We start from the raw sequence: 21423 nt of genomic DNA, 5'->3' as shown, positions 1-21423 counted from the left end.
GGGAGCACATTAATATATGAAACAAAACCTCTACTTTTAGGAACCTTATACACCCCAGAAGTATCACCATGCCAAATTTTGTCTCACACATTTTTCTCATTTATTCCATTGCATATATCCAAAACCAGTACACAGTATTATTCTATGTGTGTTCTAACTTCATATAAACTGTACTTTAGTAACATGCAGTATATAAGACTCTGCAGCTTACCTATTTGCGTCACATTTTGATAATTATCTTGAGATATACAGCTCTAGTTCAGACATTTAACTACTCAAAAGCACTCCATTGTGTGGAATACCATAATTTATTGATCTGTTTTGCAATTTTTCACTATTAAAAAGTATACTGAACTGAATGGCCCTTCTTCCTGGTGTCATATTCATATGGCTTTTCCTACTCCCTCATTTGGCACAATGCCTTGTTCCTAGGACGTGCTCAGTCAATATGTGCTCAATTATATTCTCCTAGGGTTCACCAGGAATTTATTTGTGGACTACTCTAGTTTTTAGGGGAGCTCCAGATTCTCTTGCCTATCTTCAGTAAATTTAGAAGCAGAGTAAATTTTCTTTACTTTAACTCAAAATCTAGGCATAATAAAATCAAAAGTAATATGGATAATAAAAATTTAAATTAGCATAGGGAAATGCTATAAACAAAGTTAAAAGACAAATGACAAACTGCAAAAATTGTACTAATGGAATACGCAAAGAAGAGACAATATAACAAGCATACAAAGATCACCTAAAATTTAAGAAAAATATCCCTAATTTCAAACTACAAAATAAATGTATACCAAATGTATACCAAAAAAATGTATACATATTTTAACAGCTGATGGCTCAATTTTGAAAATGAAATGTATTTTAATAAACGCTGCCTTTATAATTCATCAAAATGTGTGTATACATTTTTTAGGACACCCTATATATTACAAAGCTGAAGTAATCACAACTCTATGATATTGGCATAAAAACAGAGCAATGGAACAGAATAGAGCGCCCGGAAATAAAACCATGTACATATGGTCAACTAATTTATGACAACAGAACCAAGAATATACAATGGGAAAAGGACAGTCATTTCAATAAGTGGTGCTGGGTAAACTAGACAGCCAAATGCAAAAGAATAAAACTGGATAGTATTTTACACCATACCAAAAATTAACTCAAAATGGCTTAAAGACTTGAATGTAAGACCTGAAGCCACAAAACTCCTAGAAGAAAACATGTCTGTAAGCTCCTTGACATAGGTCGTGGTGATAATTTTTTAGATTTGACACTGAGACAACAAAAGCAAATATAAACAAGTGGGACCACATCAAACTGAAAAGCTGTGCACAGCAGAGGAAACCATTAACAAAATGAAAAGAAAACCTACTGAATAGAAAAAAATTTTCATAAATCATATATAGCTGGTAAGAAGTTAACATCCAATACATATAAAGAACTTATATAACTCAATAGCAAACAAACAAACAAACAAAAAACCTAGTTAAAAAATGGGCAGGGTATCTGAACAGAGAGTTTTCCAAAGAAGACACACATCTTGCTAACAGGGATATAAGAAGTGCTCACCATCACTAATCATCAGGGAAAGGCAAATAAAAACCACAATGAGCTATCACCTCATACTTGTTAGAATGGTCATTATCAAAAAGATAAGAGACAAGTGTTGGTAAGGATGTGGGAAAAAGGGAACCCTTGTGCACTGTTGGTGGGAATCCAGTTGTCATTTATTTAACCACTAAAGGCCCGGTGCATGAAATTCATGCACAGGGGGTGGGAGGGTCCCTCAGCCCAGCCTGCACCCTCTCCAATCTGGGACCCCTGCGGGATTGGGCCTAAACTGGCAGTCGGACATCCCTCTCGCAATCCAGGACTGCTGGCTCCTAACCCCTCACCTGCCTGCCTGCCTGATCACCCCTAACTGCTTCTGCCTGCCTGCCTGATGCCCCTAACTGCTCCCCTGCCTGCCTGATTATCTCCTAACTACTCCCCTGCCAGCCTGATCGCCCCTAACTGCTCCACTGTCTGCCTGATTGCCCCTAACCACCTCTGCCTTGGCCTCCACCACTGCAGCTTTGTCTGGAAGGATGTCTGGAATGACATCTGGAAGGTCGTTTGGCTGTCTGGTCTAATTAGCATATTACACTTTTATTAGCATAGATAAGTGAATTACAGAGAAAAAAAACCTCAGTTACTCTTTTTTGCAATGCTTTCTACAACATGAATATAACCTTTTTTTGCCTTAATTTAAAACTGGCACTACCAAATTCTTAAAGTATATCATGTTTTCTTTCTGGCTTTGCTTCCATGTAAACAGAAAGATGAATTCTACATTGACATGTCCTATATTTGCTGCAGAGCTTATAATATTTACATAATAAATTGGATAGGAAAAAAATAGCTCAGTTCAATAGGACCTGAGAATAAATATGCATAATTACATTTGTCCTGATTCTGTCATCTTATAAATATATAATAGATATTCATAATCTTGGCCACAACCCATAAAAGATCAATTCCCAAAATTTTAGAATGTTCATTCTCCATAAAATCTTAGAGCTTCATCATAGCTGATTCACTTGGCTTTTTATGATATGTAAATTAATTTCAGAGTTTACTATAGTCTTTGACAGCAATAGATGACAGTCATAGGCAACCAATGATAGATGAGAACGGTTGCCATAAAGTGACCATGTTATTCAGGAGAGTAAAGTACAGACATAATTACTATGTCCTCTAAACTGGAAAGCACCCAAGAACCTCTTTGGCAGATGCCTACAGGGGTGAAATTAATCCATTGGTCAGTATATTCATTTCCCAAGGCTGCCATAACAAAATCCCAAACACAGGTGCCTTAAACAACAGTAAAACATATATTGGCTCATAGTACTGGAGGCTAGATGTCTAAGATCAAGTGTTGACATCCCAAACTAGGTCTACTATCATCCCTCTGAAATTCTCTTCTTTGTCTGGCTCTTGTTTATACTATCACCCAAACAATGTTTCAGGGTTTTTATTGTTTTTAAAGTCTTTCTCCCCCTCTCCATCTAATCATGTCCATTTCAACTATAGAGTTTCATACCATCCCACCTTCTGACCCTGGCCTGACCTCCATTATCTCTCAGTCTTAACAACTCCAATAGCCTCAGTTACCCCCACCCCGTTCCAATTCCTCCTATATTAATATCAGAGATGTCAAAAATACAACTTTGGAAAATATCAGGAAACGTATAATGTCTTTGGGGCAAATCATAGATTCAGTTCTTGATGGAGGAATTTTTATTTCCTATTCTTTTCCAGATACTCAGATGAATCATCTTGCATATCACTCAGTGACAGCTAAGTTAATTAACAGCTAAGTAAATCAAGCACATATCATATGCCAAGCACTGCACCAACAACTTTACCTTAATTTACCCTCACAAATGAAAAGAGTAAGTACTTTATTGTTCTCATTTTATAAAAGAAATTGAGACCCATGAAGAAACTATGGCATTAAAAAATTGAGTCATTTACTTAGGATCTGACACTGAATAAATGGCAACCAGAATTTGAACCAGTAAGTTTCCAGGATATTTTCTCTTAACCATTAACATACACAAGTCCATAGCAATCATAGAAGGTCATTATTTACCATCACCATTTCATAAACAAGGGACAATATCACAGTCATAATTCAGTCCAAGTCTGTCTAGGAAACTCTCAGTTGCCCTAGTAGTAAAAAATGTCAACCATATGTATTTTGCCAGCAGTAAATCTTTGGAGGGCAGGAAGGAATTGATGAAGTGGTTCCTTATGTTTGGGTGATTACTTACAAAAGCCATTTATATCACTTTCCAACCTGATTTACATGGAATCCATCACCATTTGTTCCACCTCTTAAAAAGAAGGGGGAAAAGTGTTCATTCATCTACATTACTTCTCATTAGGAAACACTTTCTCAAGTGTAATTATTATTTTATTAAACATTCTATTGAATATTGACAATTTATGTAATACTTATTGAAAAATATAGAGGGATTATTCAGTACTTTTTGAAGATATCACAGCATCCTTAAAACTAGACAGAGTACAACAAACAAAACACAGACACTTTGTCACAAGAAACAAAATCTTCTCCAGAAGAATTCTCCCACCAACCCAATCCCCTGTTTTTCCACATTCTCCACCAATTTCAGGAGTTTCCTCCACATGGTTTGGCTCCAAGGAGCAGCAGCTACAGACGCAGACTGAGTCTATGTTTTGACATTAACAGACCAGATCAGCCTCTTGATGGTGTTCTTTTATGCTCCAATGAATCTGTGGTATCTGCAATGCAGGTATCTGTTCTTACATTTACACACAAACTGCAGCAATGGAACTGCATGGGCTGGAAGAGATGGCCGTTAGTGACGAAACAGGTTTCTGTGGGTTGTTTGGGGCCAAGAGTACTGAACAGAGGACTGGGTGCAGGAGGACCATCAACAGGCAATGCCAAGGCCGCCTGGGCACAGTTGCAACTAAACAACAGGAAATCACTGGCCAACTGAGGAAACCTTCAATGGAAAGCTTGGGGTTGGTAGGGAGGGAGGGAGAAAATCATTCAAAAACTCTTCTGAGTCATGAGAAATACCTTTAAAAATCATATCATGAGTCTAATATAACTTATCTGCCTGGGGTCAACTACTTTCAGAATTACCTGCTCTTTTAGGCCTCTGAACTTTTTCACTAGTTACTGGGAGATCATTAGGGAAAATGAGTGCTACACATTTGAAATCCTGATTAGCTAATTCTCCAGCAGTTCATTTCCATAGAAACAGCCTGCAGAGGACTGATTCATCAAAAAGTGTTCCAGGTTCACTCTAATGCATGTTCAAGTCCTACAAGCAGGGGGCTTAATATTATCATTATTAATATTACTCTTTTTCAAACGTTAAAGTTTGTTTTTGAAATACTGATTTTTCCCTAAAATGTGGAATCTTTTATACACACAAAAAACATGACTTGGTTTCTGGAAGTTTATTTAACAGTCTTGGGGCAACTATTTAACTTGGATAACTTTAAATGCAATTAGTACTTTCCAGTGATCAACGTCAGATTGTCCTACCTCATTCTTTTGGACATTAGGCTAGGTATTTTGTAATGCCCCAACATAACTTCAAAACAGCTTATTCCAAGTTGTCTGAAGCCGCTTTTTCAAAAAATTAGAGTACCCAACACAGAGGATATACCTGAAGATTACTGGTTTTTAAATGCCTCCCCAGAATTTATATTTTAAATTGATTATTTTCTCCTACAAAATAGCCACCTTTTGATAATTATACATTCACCCAAAATATGGTCTCACAAATTGAGCTCACCAGCTGTCATTGTACCAGATACTTGTGTAATGCTGAGTATGAGAATAGGTCTTAATAAATATGTTATGATTGAATGGGTCCATAACTGAGTGAGTGAGTGAGTGAGCGATAGAACATGAATTTAAAGCCCCCCCTTTGAGGACTCCCTTCTAAGTCAATATCACTTTCATTTTAATATCTACACTAAGAGCAAAGCTTTGTGGTTTGGGGGTAAATTTGATAAGTGAGAATGATCAAAAATCACTGAGAACAAGTCTTGGGAATAAGAGATACAATTTAGTGGGATAAGGGCACTTAGGGAAACACAAAGCATAATCCAAATATTAACAAGTCTCATTTTCTGTAAGTGGGCTCTGAAGGCAATTCCAGAAATGATTTGTGCATCAACAATAAATCTGGATTGGGAACATCATCTCCAGAGTGACTGCTCTGAAAGGCTGTGCTCGATACAGAAAAACTGGCATGCTAGTTTTCATGCTACTTTCTCTAATTGGGCTTATATATTTATGGTCGATATTTATATGCTATTCTTTAAATGTGACTGATGGGAAAGGTCGGGTAGTTTTATGCTAATCTTAAATCCATAAAATTTTGTTTTTCCCCTCTGCAAAATAAAGGGTCAAACTAGGTGACCTCTCTACACTTTTCCAGTGCTAACATTCAATAACTCTATAAATAAATAGTTTAAACTTTGTTCACACATCTTCAACCACTCTTACTAACATTTCAGAGGCTTTAGATAAGGGAGAACTGTTGCTTTAAACAGCTACAAGTTCCCAAGGGAAATCATGCTGTAGACCATGAGGTAAAAATTGCTAGACCAAGATAAATGGAACACATACATATCACACACACACACACACACACACACACACACACACACACACACACACATACCCCTCTGTCCCATTAGCAGTAAACTCCAAACTGGGACAACTATAGAAGTCATCAGAATAGTTTACATTCATATGAAATCAGTGATGTAATTTATACAGAGCAAAACTTTAAATGCGGTGTCAACTTTTCACTAAGTAGTTACAACTTCAAAATCGGAGGAAGTACTTTCAAATGAAAGTATGACAGCGGGCTTGAGAAAGTCCTGCTTCCGATTGTGTCCAAAGTATCTTATTCTGTAGATCCCAGGCTTGGCAGTATCTGGAATATGCCATTGTATCGTTGCATTGCTATGACCCAGTAATCCCTTGTGCCAATAGAAACTGTTGGTAGGAAACAAACAAACAAATCCAATTTTATTCTTAAAAAATGTGTGGTTAGAAAAACGTATGATTACTCATTAAATGAATATGAACAAGGCACTAGTCTAGATATTCAGAGTATAGCAATGAACAGAACAGAGATAAGTACTTACTGCCTAGAGAAGGACCTTTAAGGAACAGCCATTTGTAGAAATACCTTTGCTTGTTCCATCTTTCTAACGACCTAAACTCTAGCCATCCCAGGAAGGCTTATCTGATATTCAGAACACGGATGTCTCTTGCTTTAGAACTGCCATAGCATCCTTTAGCCCTTGTCATCTTCTGCTGTAACTGACACTTCTAATGGCATATGTGCCGGACTCTGAGGACACAGTAGTGAACAAGACAGACATGGCCCAAAGTTTCTGTGTTTCTCAGTGACAGAAGGCAATAAGCAAGTAAACCACAAATAACCTTAAAACTGATATGTGAAATCAGTAAGACAGATATGTCTAAGGAGGTATCATTTAAACGGAGCCCACACGTGTTTAAAGGAAGAGGGGACAGAGAGTGCAAAGTGTCTGAAGCAGGAACAAACTTGGTACAGCCAAGGAACAGAATGCAGGCCAGTGGAATTAAGACAGAATAAACTGTGGAGGTGTGGTTGAGATGACAGAAACAGATAGAGTCAAATCACATTGGTCCTTATAGACCAGGACACGGGGTTCAGATACTCTTCTAGATACAGTGAGATAGGATGCGCTGACTGGTATCCTCAATTATGTAGTAGAGAGTGAATCCCCTGGACTCAACATTCTGTTTGTCAGTAATAAGCTTGGTGCTCTTGAACTGCTTCTGATGAAAAAAGCAGAGAGCTATACATCGTCTCAGTGTTGACTGCTATTCTGTTTTGGGGCTTTTGAAAATAAATCAGCCTTTTTTTTTACTATCTGTATAACCTTATGTTAACAATAATTATGTATTTACTCCTTGTTTTTAAGCCACTTATACCCTAGAGTCCTAAAGATGAGAGGAAAAAGGTATGCCCATATTTAGGTATGGCTATCAAATCTCTATTTTCAGTTAACCATGTGAACCAAAACAACATGCAAATAATCTCTTAGTTTAGGGTGATCTGAATTAGAAACAAAATGCCGAAAATGTCCCCCACTTCCATGACACTGTCCCTGTGGTGAAATTTGTAAAATTGGGAACAGAAACATTTTCTTATTTTAGACACATTTTTAATCTTCAAAATATCTAGTGAGCTCAGGTATTTGGTAACAAAAGGCACAGCAATGCGTCTTTTGAAGACCATGAGCATACTTCTTTCTGATGTAAACACTCAGCTCCTGTGTTTTGGTAATTCAAATGAAGAATCCTGGACCATATTTGTTGGGTATAGACTCATTCTTTCTGTTTCCAGAAGGAATGCCAGGCTCTACAGAGCTATCTCATCACCTTCACCTAGCACCCCTTTCAACAAATTTGCAAGAAGGCTAGACAGCTTTTAGGAGTAATGTCTTTGACTATGGAAAAAAAATTAACAGATGGTTATAAGAATGGAGGCCATAACCTCATTAGCACCTAATCTTCCAGAGGCACACACTACCATTTTGTAGAAAAACAGAATTGAAATGAGGTCTAATAAATCAACTAAATATGGCCGGACAGCTCCTTGGGAATTTGCTATCATTAATATCATGTATTGAGCCAGGCTTCCCATTTGTCTTCCCTACATTACTAACCAACTGTTTTCAAGACCTGAAAGACAAAATATTCAATAGACATGCTCACCGAGTCTCCCAGGAGGCATCATTATGCACTACCTGCCATGTCGCTGAAGCGTCCTCATATTTCTCCACAGTGAGGAAAGTCTGATGGGTCTGAAATGCAATTAACATAATTGATCAGACACTGAACAGTCACAGAAGGACCTTGTCTGTGAATACTCCCCTTGTTGATTTTGTGCTAACCTAGCAATACCTTGAGTAAAATGTATTAGAATTTCACCCAAATTCTTATTGTGTTCTTCTTAACATTCGATACAATATCTATAGAATATTAATTTATCCAGTCTATTAAAAAACCATGACTTTTTAAAGAAATTTGAATAAAGCATAATTTCAGAGATGTTAGCAAATTTTGGTAATTAGGGCAGAGAAGAGACAGAATAAAACTTGAGATTTTAAAAAGGTATAAATCAAACCTTTTCATGACAGGTTAATTGACCCATATTCCAAGAGTTTCCCTAGTCACCTCAAGATTTAGGAGGGAAAAAGGGTCTCCTCATCTTTCCAACTCCAGGTATATGAATTATTAGTAAATATGCCTTCTCCAGTGAAAGAATTGAAAAGGATGCATAAATCCTCTCTGTCCTGGGGTGTTAAAAGAAATTCCTATATTTTGTCATGGATTTCTAGAAATCTCATCATAAGAAAATTTTATTTTCCCATTGGAAAATGGCTATAATCATTTCTTTCAGACCAAGAATTCAGCTTCAGATAAAGCACGGATTTGAATAATATAACAAATTAAATGATACAAAGGCCATAAATCTCCATTTTGCCACCAAAAAAAAAAAATCTTATATTGTTGTCCTTAAAGGCATGACTTGTATCTACTCCTCCTTTCTCCATCACAGCCCATGATACCTGATATTTACAGGTATTCAAATCAACTTCTGCTGAATGGATCACTTACTTACAGCAGGGCCAGGGATTATTTCAAATTATTTTCTAGTTAATCAACTGATGGACTATATTCAATAAAGAAGTTTTTATAACCATGGTTACTTGTAAAGAGAGCTTCTTTGCCAATTAGAGCAGAGGGACATGTGGCGGGGTGGGGGGGGAAGGCAGGCCATGGAGGCGCAGTGCTTTAGATGGGTTAGAAAACAGAGTGGGCTCTAGTTCCTAAGTCTAGAGTACAAATCAGAGAACAAGTCTTGGCCACAGCATATGTGAATTATCTGACTATCCTTTCCCCACCTCCTAACCTTAATCTCTTCCAGTTACATAATTAGTTAATATTTAATAAAAGTTACTTAATCTCTCTAGGCCTCAGTAAAATAGGGATAATAAAATGTAATTCATTGAATAGTAGCAAAGATTAAATTAGATTCACGTGATGATGTACATAAAACACTTAGCCTAGTACCTGCAAATAGTAAGCATTCAATAAATAGTGGTGAGGATATGATGACTATTACTAATAAAGGGTACTGGAAACTGTTTTACACCGAGTCCCAGAGCCTTCTTAGGAATTAATTTTATTTTCACTCCAGTGCTTTAAAGCATTTTGCTCTTCTGCTTCTCCATGGAGTGATGAGAACATTTCTCCACCTAAGGATATCAGGTGACAGCTACTCCCGCAGTTTTACTACAGCACTTTGCCCTCCTCAGAAAAATAATGTTATGAACATGTAAATCTCTGGCACAGATTGAATGCCAAGAGAAATTATTTCAAACAGGTATATGTTTATTACCGAAGCAGTAGAACATTTTTTCCCAATGCCCTTTAGATAATACCATATTGCCACAATTGTTATCACAGCAATAATAATATTTTAATGAACGGAAGTGGGAAGGCTCATTTGGAAGAAAGGTATTTGGGTTTCTAAGTGACAGTGGGCCCTGGGAAGAATGCTTATCAACAGAGGGTCTGACCTTGAAGTCACTTTCATATATCCATTCCCTTTTTCCTCTATACTTACTTATTCTTTGAATTTTTATAATTAGAAGGTGCCTGGTTATTGCTTGTGTACTTACAAGAACACTCTAAGGGAGTTGCAGACAAGTAAAATTACTTCACTTTATTAATAGACATATAACATATATACACTTTATCATATATATGTATGATAAAACAAAAAGGTATGAAATGATATGTAACCTACTATTAACAGTGATTACCTCTAAAAAGGTTTATGAATAGAGGGGTCCTTTCACATTCTATCTTAAGCACTTTTATACTATCTGTTTTCACATTAGAGATGTGTCATTTTTTAAGATTAATAAATAACTATCCTATTATAAGCAGTAGCAAAGAATAGGAAATGGACAATGCAAGATAAAGTAAAGCGCATGGATCAGGGCTCCAAGCCAGGAGAGTGTCCCCACTCAGAGATCCATGATTATCTGCAACAGTAGAGGCAGGACCAGAGGCAGCAGCGTAGGAGGAGAGGAGCCAGAGGAAGTAGGAGGGAACCAAAGAAACACTTCACTCTTAGGCCTTTGATTATTCTACCAAATGTAGTTGAATTTTTAGATTGGAATACATAAATGAGATTTTATTCAAATTTACGTCTTCTCAGGAGACAATGTCATTTTCATTGTGCTATATGTGGTCCTAAGTAGAGCCAGCGAAATGTTTTCTATATGTTTATTTTCCAGACTCAATTTCACATTACATGTTCCCACTAAAAATTCCCTCATACCTAAAAAATCCTCCTGTTGTTAACCAAAGGGATAGTCAAGTGTATGAAAGGCTAAATGGTGAATTTAAATTTATAAAAAGAATCATTGGTGCTTACCCGATTTTCTGCTGAATTCTTTGGGTTAGCACCTACAAATGTAACTTCAGCAACTTCTCCCTGAAAATAAAGATTTATTTTATGAGTTCTAATAAAAGTATTTTTTTATTTTTAAAATATTTTTATTGATTTCACAGAGGAAGGGAGAGAGAAGAAGGGAGGGAGGGAGGGAGAGGAAGAGAGAGAGAGAGAGATCAATGATGAGAGAGAATCACTGATTGGCTGCCTCCTGCATAACTCACACTGAGGACTGAGCCCACAACCTGGGCATGTGCCCTGACTGGTAATCGAACTGTGACCTCTTGGTTCATAGGTCAAGAAATATTTGGTCTCTGCCCCATTTTCTGGCACATAGCTCCTAAAACCTTTGGAATCTCTCAAGTGACGATCTGTTTGTATGCTAATGAGATGACTTGTGATGGAGGGCTTCTGAATAACCTCAGGATGAAGGCTAGTTGTCAGGGGAACCAACTTTCCATTTCAACCCACTGACCTCTAGAGAGGGGAAAGGGCCTGGAGGTGAGTGAATGACTCATGGCCAATTGTTTAATCAATTATGCCTCCAGAAAAATCTCTAAAGTACAAGGTTCAGAGAGCTTCCAGGTTGGTGAATGCATGAAGATGCTTGGCATGCTTGAAGAGGACTTAAAAGTTTGTGTTCCTTCCCCCATATCTTTCCCTATGTATCTCTTCCTTCTGGCTGTCCCTTAATTTCATCCTTTTATAATAAACTGGTAATCTAGTAAGTAAGCTATTTTCCTGAGTTCTGTGAACCTTTCTATCAAATTATTGCACCCAAACAGGGGGTGGTAGGAGTCTCCAATTTATAGCCAGTTGGTCAGAAACACTGGTGACAACTTGGATTTGCCATTGGTGTCTGAAGTGAGGGGAGGGATGCAGTCTTATGAAACTGATCTCTTAACCTGTGGGGTCTGCACCAACCCCAAGAAGACAGTATCAGAATTAAATTGCATTGTAGGACACCAAGTTGGTATTTATAGAGAACTGGATAATTGCTTGGTTTGGAGAAAACCTCCACACATCTGCTATCAAAAGTATTGAGAGCAGAGTGTTGAGAAGAGAAACAGAGGGATAAAATATAACCTAAGCTTCCAACTTAAGAAATGAGAAAAAGAACAAAATAAAATCTAAGCTGGCAGAAGGAAGGATAAGAAACCCGAGAGGAAAAATCAATGAAATAGAAAACAGAAAAACAATAGATAAAATCAATGAAGCTTAAGATCTTTGAAGATACAAATCATCAAATTCAGGAAGAAATAGGGGACACCATTACTGACCCTACAGAAATTAAAAGGATTATAAGGAAATATTATAAACAACTTTGTCCCAACAAATTAGACAATTTCTATGAAAGGGACAAATTCCTTGAAAGATGCAGATTCTTAGAAAGATACAGATACCCCAAGACAATAGAAAATCTGAATAGGCCTATACCAACTAAAAGAAATGAGTTAGTAAGTTCAAATTTTGTCATAAAGAGAAGCCCAGGTCCATATGGCTCTGCTGATAAATCTCATCAAATATTTGAAGAAGAAATGATACTGATCTGCACACATTCTCAGAAAATACAGGAGGGAACACTTTCCCACTCATTCCTTGAGACCAATGTTACCCTGATACCAAAGGCAGACAAAGACCACACATGAAAAGAGTCTGCAAATATCCCTCATGGAGATGAATACAAAACTTTTTAGCAAAATATTACCAAACCAAATTAAACAATATGTATACCAAACCTAACGAGTATTTATTTAATATCTGAAAATCAACTAATGCAATACACCATATTAATAGAATGAAAGACAAAAACCACATGATCATTTCAGTAGACATAGAAAATCATCTGAGCCGAAACCGGTTTGGCTCAGTGGATAGAGCGTCGGCCTGCGGACTGGGGGGTCCCGGGTTCGATTCCGGTCAAGGGCATGTACCTTGGTTGCGGGCACATCCCCAGTAGGGGGTGTGCAGGAGGCAGCTGATCGATGTCTCTCTCTCATCGATGTTTCTAACTCTCTATCCCTCTCCCTTCCTCTCTGTAAAAAATCAATAAAATATATTTTAAAAAAAAATTTAAAAAAAAAAAAGAAAATCATCTGAAAAAAATCCAACAACCATTCTTCACAAAAACTCTCAACAAACTAGGAATAGAAGGAACCTTGTATATGCCCTTTCCCTAAAAATAATTACCCTTAATTACTGAACACTTCCCTTCCAAGTATTAGGAATAAGACAAGGAAGTCCAGTGTTACAACTTCAATTCAATGTTGTCTTGGGAGATTCTAGCCAGTGCAATAAGGGGGGAAATTAAAAGCATCCAGAAAAATAAATCCAAAAGAGAACATTAAACATGTTTTTATCCATAGATAACATGATATTATATGTATACATTTCTAAGGACTCAACCCTCCCCCCCACCCCCTCAAAAAAATCTATTAGAACTAATACTTAATTTAGCAAAGTTGAAAAACATTATATACTAGAGGCTTCGTGCATGAAATTCTTGCACGGGGGGAGTGGGGGAACGGAGGTCCCTCAGCCCGGCCTGCACCCTCAGGGTATGTCCAATTGCTGGTGTAGGCCCGGGGATTGGGCCTAAACCGGCAGTCAGACATCCCTCTCACAATCTGGGATGCTGCATGCACCAGTGACCACACTTTTCATACAGGTGAAAGGCATCTTGCTGTTGTATGGGCAGCTACATTTTTTTGCCCTGATTATAAAAAGTAGCGCATAACATGATCCTTCTGAGGAAGTAGTACCATTTCCCCCATCTTATGGGTGGGAAAACTGAAGCAGAGAGAAGTTAAGTAATTGGTTTTGTCACACAGTTATAAGTGTCAGAATCAAAGTCCATGCATGTCATCGCTGCATCATCCTGTTTTTTCAGTGTTAGAGTAGCCTTGCCAGGTTTTAATTTTTAAATCTAAGAGACTGTTCCCAATATATAGGGTAAGGTCCCTAGGCCTGGCTGGCGATCAAGGCTGATCAGTGGGGCGACCAGCTGGCAGGATGATTGAGGGGCCCTGCTGGCACCCGCCTTGGCTGGCAACCTGGTGCCTCCCGCTGGCTGTCTCTGTCTCCCAGTCGCCGCTGCTGCAGCTGGTTGCCTTGCTCTAGGGGGGCAGACGCTCAATGCAGGAGCTGCCCCTGTTCGGGCATTGAGCGTCTGCCCCCTGGCAGTCAGTGCATGTCATAGCAACCAGTCGTTCTGCTGTTAGGTCGATTTGCATATTAGGGTTTTATTATATAGGACTGAAGGACAGTTAATACAAAATAGCAGTGGTAAAATCCTGATTCATTTCTATGTGCTTTTCCTAACCTTGATTTAAGAGACAACTTTTCTGAGCGCCAATGAATGATTCCATAACCATCCATTTAAGAAGGAAAAGAATAATTGGGATTTTAGAAATTCAATTTTACATAATTACCACCTGAAAAATAATTATTTCCTCATTATCATGTTTGTAGAGCCTCTACAGAGATAAAAACAATTACCAAAATTATTGTTGCTTAACAGCTGATGATCTATGGCATCATTAGAGGCAGGTGGTGCCATTAACAACACCTTTCCCCCAACTCCCCCAAACACAGGATTCAAGCATTCCAAGATCTCTTTGTGAAACTTACCACTCTGTATTTAGAATTCAACGGCTGCAGGACATCCCCAAAATTCTTGCCTATTGGTGCTCTATCCACAATATTAGGAATTAATGGTTTTATCAGTTCTTTGAAAAATGGAGGTTCTGGACCTCTGCTCAGATTGGCCACTGTGTCCTAGAACAGAGAACATTTGCTTAAGGAGTGCACACCGTAGAGACAAAGAGTCTTTCCCAAGTTCCCCATCCCCAGAAATGCCTTCATTAAAGAAATCTATCCCCCCTCCTTCCCTCCCTCTCTCCCTCTCTCTTTCTCCCTTCAAGAGCTAGCTAACAAAATGTGAGGGGCACTCCTTGCTAAAATGTGAGCCTAGACGTGCATGAGGTAAACTTCTGTCACTAGAAGACAGTTTTGGTCATAGGCAACATTTTCACTTCCCTAAGCAGCATAGTTCAGTGACCACAGTGTAAGCTTGGAAGCATGTTACACTCTTCAGATTCTAGGAGAACCAGTTTTTAAAATGTGTGACCTTGAACAGGAGTCTAACACATGATAAGTTTTCGTACCATGACACTGTAGTTAGTCTTTTAATTTTTACAAAGTGTTTTTAGCCTCTCTTATCCAGAATCAGTACCAAGTTTTGTTTTTTTCTAAATCCTCCTCTGTGCTGATTAAAGAATATAATAAATACATTTTTAATTTAAAAGTTAAGACCAACCTATATCCTGACTGGTTTAATGTGTTTTCCACAAAATTTTCCACCTTTAATAATGTCATCAAAATGTTAACTTCAAATTTTAAATAGCCCCCCTATGGATTTAATACTTTCATAATCACTTTATATATTTAATTTTTACAGCAGCTATATAATCTATTATCACTCTCATACTACAAATGAGAATATAGGCTTGGAGTAGTTTTTCAAGATCACATGGCTAGTCTTAGATACATAACCATAAAACTGTGAAACAAATTTCCACAAAATGATTCACACTTTTCTTCCTAAATATCACTATAAAATTTGAAGACTCTATTTCCATAGGAAGAGCTATAGACCTATGATAACAATGAAAGTTAAACAGTGGTTTTCTCTAGGGATGGGTTATAAGTTTATACTTTTCTATGTAATCTGAATAATCTAAAAATAGTTATAGCTTCTATGATGAAAAATAAAATAGTTCTACTTTGAAAAAAAATGTATCAAAGCTCAAATTAAGAACATTATGATGAAACAAAAATCAAAATTATATCCTAATACCTTGTATTGAAACTTCAAACACACACACAGCAAGCAATTAATTAGATGGAGGCATATGAAATTGCCAATATTCAACTACAGAAACAGTAATTTCATTTGTTTCAATTTAATATATCCAAGCTCTTTCTTTGAAAGGCCTTTACTGTCTTTGCTACTGCCATAATTGTTCTACACTTTCCTGGGGCTCTTATGGTATTATACAACAGCGGTTACCACCATCAAAAGGCATTTACTAAATCCAAATTTACTCTCTGTTTAATTTCTTAGGAATACCTCATAGCTATATACATATATATATATATATATATATATATATATATATGTGTGTGTGTGTGTGTGTGTGTGTGTGTGTGTGTATGTATTTTAATATAAAGATTTTTTTAATAAAAACTGAACACTCACAGCTAAAGTTCTCATTTTGCTTCCCTCTGTATCTCCCCACCTCTGAGACAGACACGCGTACAATTTTTGATTACCGTAGCAATGGCCTTAGCAAGGCCTCTGTAGAGCTGGATGTAAGCAGACAGGGTGTGTGGTCCATAAATTGTAGATGCTGCCTCATACCGCTGAACCTGCAGGAAAGGCAGGGCCGTGTTGCACACCATTCTGCTTATTTCAACCCACTTACAGAGGTGTCACACTTAGGTGAGGGGTAGTGCTCAGACATCATGTGTAATTCAAACTGGCACAATTCAAGATTAATGATGACAAAGGCAGGGGGAGAAGGCATTTTCATTTACCAGCTAAAGTTCATGGCTCCCATCAACTATCTGCTAAAGGCAGTGGCTCCTCCAGGCTTGTGCCATTTGGCCTGTCAGTCCATTTAATCTGAATGTAGGTACTAGCTCCTGAGCTTATGTCTATTTTACGTAGTTGTAATACAAATGCTTTCCCCTAAGGAGTACAGCAGGAGAAAATGTTAACCCACCATAGAGCTATAAAATAGAACCAAATACATATCCTTTTGCCTGAGCTCCAAGCCTTTGGGTGTTTCCCTGGATCCTCAAATTCATCAGATTTCAAATGGAACGCCTCACTCCAAATACACCAGCTTTCCCTGCCACGTTCTTCATCTCAGTGAAGGCCAGCCTTCCTGTCTCCCGTGCCAGGACCAGCTGGCCATCATCAGGTTCCTCTCTCCCCCATCCTACCTCCTATAAGTCTCCAAGTCCCCATTCCTTAAAATCTCTTGACTCCTTTCATTTCCCTCTGTCTCTACTGCTTTTACCTTGGCCAAACGCTTACCTCTCACCCCAATTACTACAGCTTCTTAATCAGTTCTGTCTCCACACTTGCCCTTTGGATTCATGTTCTGCACTGCCATCCTCGTGATGGTTCTAAGTCACAAATTTGATAAGAACATTCCTTTGAGTTCTACTACAGTTTCCCCAACACCTTCCTTATTGAGCAGTGGTTCTCAACCTTTCTAATGCCGTGACCCTTTAATACAGTTCCTCATGTTGTGGTGACCCCCAACCATAAAATTATTTTCGTTGCTACTTCATAACTATAATTTTGCTACTGTTATGAATCGTAATGTAAATATCTGTGTTTTCCAATGGTCCTTAGGCTCTATAGCGGTAGCAGGGTCGCCTAAGATCATCGGTAGCAAAATTACAGTTATGAAGTAGCAACGAAAATAATTTTATGGTTGGGGGTCATGAGGAACTGTATTAAAGGGTCGCGGCATTAGAAAGGTTGAGAACCACTGTTATTGAGGCAATGCTCTGTAGCATAGCATAAAAGACTCTTCACTAACCCCTGCATGGCACTCTAGTCCCTCTCTCACTACGCTCATCATGCTTAGTCCATGGAACTCAACTAATCATGGCCTCTTAAATGTACTAGGTCAACCCCTCTGGACCTTTGCATGTGTAGCTTCCTCCATTATGAAACACCTCCCCTAACTTTTATTTGCCTAATTAGCCCTTACTCGTTCTCAAGAACTCAGACAAATGTTCCATCTTCCAAAAAATCTGCCAGTCCCCATGCTCAAATACTTAGTCTAAATGGGTGCTCTTTCTCTCTCTCTCTTTTTCATACACTTTGTGCATCCCTTTCACAGAAATATAATCATCTGCTTTCTTCTCTTTTACTAGACCATAAATTCTAGTGGTCTTGAGGACAGGGGCAGATTCTTATTCATTTTTGTGCTCAGATCATGGCTACTACTGCATGTCTCAACACATATCTGTTGAATGTGAATGAGTGAATAAATAAATTAACTAATTAATATTAATCCTTGCAGGGGCATGTCCCTGAACCAGAAGATAAACTTATATTTGTGCCATGAACTCCTCTGATCATCTACTGAGGCCTATGGACCCCTCTCAGATTAATATTTCTAAATGCATAAAATAAAATGCATGAGTTGACAAAGGCAACTAATTAGACTGAAATACATTAATAAATCAATTTTGTGATAGATAATGTTTGCGCTTCTTTATTGAACAATAAGATTTAGCAACAGATTTAATCACAACTGTGATTTTAAAGTAGGGATGAGAGTAAAAGATATTCCCAGATCTTAAATAATGGTGTGTGATATTAAAAATATCTGTGGTTCCTATTGGTGACAAAGTCAGAGACACTGCTAATATTATTGTCATTTGTCACCTATATTCATAATTGGAGGAAATGCTAAATAATAAATAGTTACAGATAAATAAATAAAATGAGTAAATGAAAAAGTATTCCCATTCAAATTTACCCCAATTAAGAATCTTTATTCAACAGGATTTCCTAGAAGGTGGGGCCCTTTGATAAAGTCAACAGAGGGCCTGAAGCAGATTCCACGGCTGGTATCACTGAACATTTGCCAAGAGGTAGACTACATGCCTGGGTATGGACTGCAGATATATTAGAAAACATTAGTTGCTGGACTCTAAACTATTCTCATGTTTTTAACTACTATTGTTAAAAAGTACTTGGGCTACTTCCTGTACTATTTGTGAACAAGGAAACATCACTAACCAGCAGCCTCCCCTAAATTCTCTGTGACTCTGTTGCTTAGTCTATACCAGCCTTGGGCAAACTACGGCCCACGGGCCGGATCCGGCTGTTCTATCCGGTTCTCTTGCTCTCCCCTCCGCTCCTTTACTTTGAATTTATATTAGTTCACACAAACACTCCATCCATGCTTTTGTTCCAGCCCTCCGGTCCAGTTTAAGAACCCATTGTGGCCCTTGAGTCAAAAAGTTTGCCCACCCCTGGTCTATACCATCTATAATATCTATAATAATAAAAGCATAATATGCTAATTAGACCGGACAGCCTTCCAGACGCAGCCGGGGCTGCGAGGGAAGCCCGGGTCCCGGGTGCCAGAGGGAAGCTGGTGCTGGCAGCTGGGGGAAGGAAGGCCTACTCTTGCATGAATTTCATGCATCGGGCCTCTAGTGGATATAATAATATCTTGCTGCAGGGCTTATTATGAGGATTAGTTAAGATCATATTTGCAAGGTGTTTAGCTAGTGCATTCAATAAATGGTAACCATTAGTGGGAGTATTCCTAGGTCCTACACAAGCTTAAGGCACCAGAAGCATTAGGGATAGAGTTAGGAATGCTGCATGCCACAACCCAGACTTACCACCAGGGCTCCTGACAAAATAACTTATTTCAGGAAAAGTGAAAGTCAGTGAGACTAGATTTCTAACCTGAACTTGTAAATGGTCAATCTAGAACTACCAAACACAACTTCTGGCTTATCATTCTCTTATCTGTCCTAAAACAAAGTCATCTCTCAAAAACATGATTATGTAAGTCTAGAAAGAAAACCTCATTTAATACAATAGTCTTGGCCAGGGTATATTTCACTTAAATGATAAAGACGATTCACCCTACCTGGTATTCTTCATAGGTGGCAATGTAATGTGTATATACATTGCACAAACCCGAAATAACAACAGTCATATTCCGCATCCCATAAGTTGCAAACTCCTGGGAGGGGGAAAGAGGTAGAGCCCAGTTAAGTTACTCTTCATCTTAAAGTTGATTATAATCCCAGTTATAATGAATCACATATATGAATCAGTAGTGTAAGATGTCTCTCTTAACAATATTCTTCCTACTGATCAAAACTGCCTGAGAATGCAGAAGTATCAGAGAGTCCTGGATAAAAGTTAGAGCCATAACGCTGCACTATAGTTGGACAAACCAATGGATCTGTGAACATCTTAATGATTGCATTTCAAGATGTAGAATCTTCTTATTACTAAAATAATGATATTTTATCAATTTCCTATAAAATTATAATGGGAGGTTACTAGCTAATGACAATAGCTATTCCCAGGCCCAAGTAATAAGGCATTTGTTGATTATGTCATTTTAGAACCATTTACAATACTTCTTGGATATAAATAAAATCATAATTATAAATAAAATACATAATTCTCAGTTAGTGTTAGATTTTATTTAGATAAGAGTTTAAGATATTAAGATACTCACGGGTTATTTACCATTTAATCCATAAAACCATTACTAATTTTTAAATTATTAATACATAAATATCAATAAAATATTTTAACCTGACTATAGTTCCCTTATATTTTTAAATTTATTCTTATACCACCAATATTTCATATTTACCTCTAACCATTACTTTCAAGAAGTATAAAACTCTAGTTATTTTAGCAAAGATTAATTTAAAAGGTATTAGATCATATGGCTAGAGAATTCTCTTCACCAACTATAAATGCATAGATGTTATTTTATTTTTAACTTACTGCTTTAATTGCCTCCCGAAATCTCCGTCCAGACATGGTCCTGAGTGAAGAAAACAGAATTATTTAAGTGTTTTCCTACTTAGAATGTGTGCAAAGTATGCAAAGTGACTTGTAGTAAAACACAAAAAGTTATCCTGACTCATTACACAATCGTAAAGTATGTAGGAACTCAATCACAAAGCTAAGCTAAAGTTGAGCCTTTTTCCTGGCTGTCATATCTTCAAAACAAATTCTAAAATGAAAACAGATAACTTGAAGGAGGGAAAAAGAATCAATAAATATCACTAGCAAAAGATCACAATCATTTTCCATTCATTGATTCAACAAAATATATTATGTTCTTTGTTCGTAAGAGCTAAGGCAAGTAGAGAGTATATTGTTCCTGCCACAAATAATTTACCATTTTATTCATTAATTTAATCCTTTATAAAACTCTGAGCACCTACTACATACCAGGCCTACTTCTAAATACTAAGGATTAGCAGTGTGGAGCTAACATTCTAGGGAGGACAGAGGGTCAATAAGCAAATTAAAAAGGGAGAAGACAATAAGTGCTATGAAGAATATAAGGTAGGTTAAAGAATGAAAGCGAATGGTGGTGTCATTGTGGTGGTACTGAGGCTGTAGTGATGTGGCAGTGGTGGTGGTGGGGGCGGCAGCAGTGGTGATGGTGGTGCTGATGGTGGTAGTGCTGATGCTGTAGTGATGTGGTGGTGGTGGTGGTGGTGGTGGTGATGGTGATGGTGA

At 37.7% G+C, this 21423-nt stretch overlaps 1 protein-coding gene across 6 annotated transcripts in view; it reads right to left on the bottom strand.

Annotated features, from left to right (window-relative positions):
- Positions 1–3275: 3275 nt before the first annotated feature.
- ASAH2 (N-acylsphingosine amidohydrolase 2) overlaps positions 3276–21423 on the bottom strand; it is an 86681-nt gene continuing 68533 nt past the window's right edge. For 2 of the 6 annotated variants that reach the window (XM_080688332.1, XM_080688333.1), the window contains exons 16-22: positions 20677–20716; positions 19796–19891; positions 16431–16526; positions 14727–14873; positions 11079–11138; positions 8342–8430; positions 3951–6565 (exon numbers count right to left, since the gene is read on the bottom strand). In XM_080688332.1, the coding sequence (XP_080544458.1) occupies positions 6376–6565; positions 8342–8430; positions 11079–11138; positions 14727–14873; positions 16431–16526; positions 19796–19891; positions 20677–20716 (718 nt within the window). In that variant the 3' untranslated portion in view covers positions 3951–6375. Of the gene's footprint in view, positions 6566–8341; positions 8431–11078; positions 11139–14726; positions 14874–16430; positions 16527–19795; positions 19892–20676; positions 20717–21423 lie in introns of all 6 variants that reach the window. The other 4 variants (XM_080688331.1, XM_080688336.1, XM_080688334.1 and 1 more) reach the window with 4 other exon arrangements.

Source organism: Plecotus auritus (assembly GCF_963455305.1).
Source record: "Plecotus auritus genome assembly, chromosome: 9".
Classification (NCBI taxonomy): Eukaryota; Metazoa; Chordata; class Mammalia; order Chiroptera; family Vespertilionidae; genus Plecotus; species Plecotus auritus.
The sequence above is the reverse complement of the archived record's forward strand: the minus strand, read 5'-3'. Positions and strand labels throughout refer to the sequence as shown.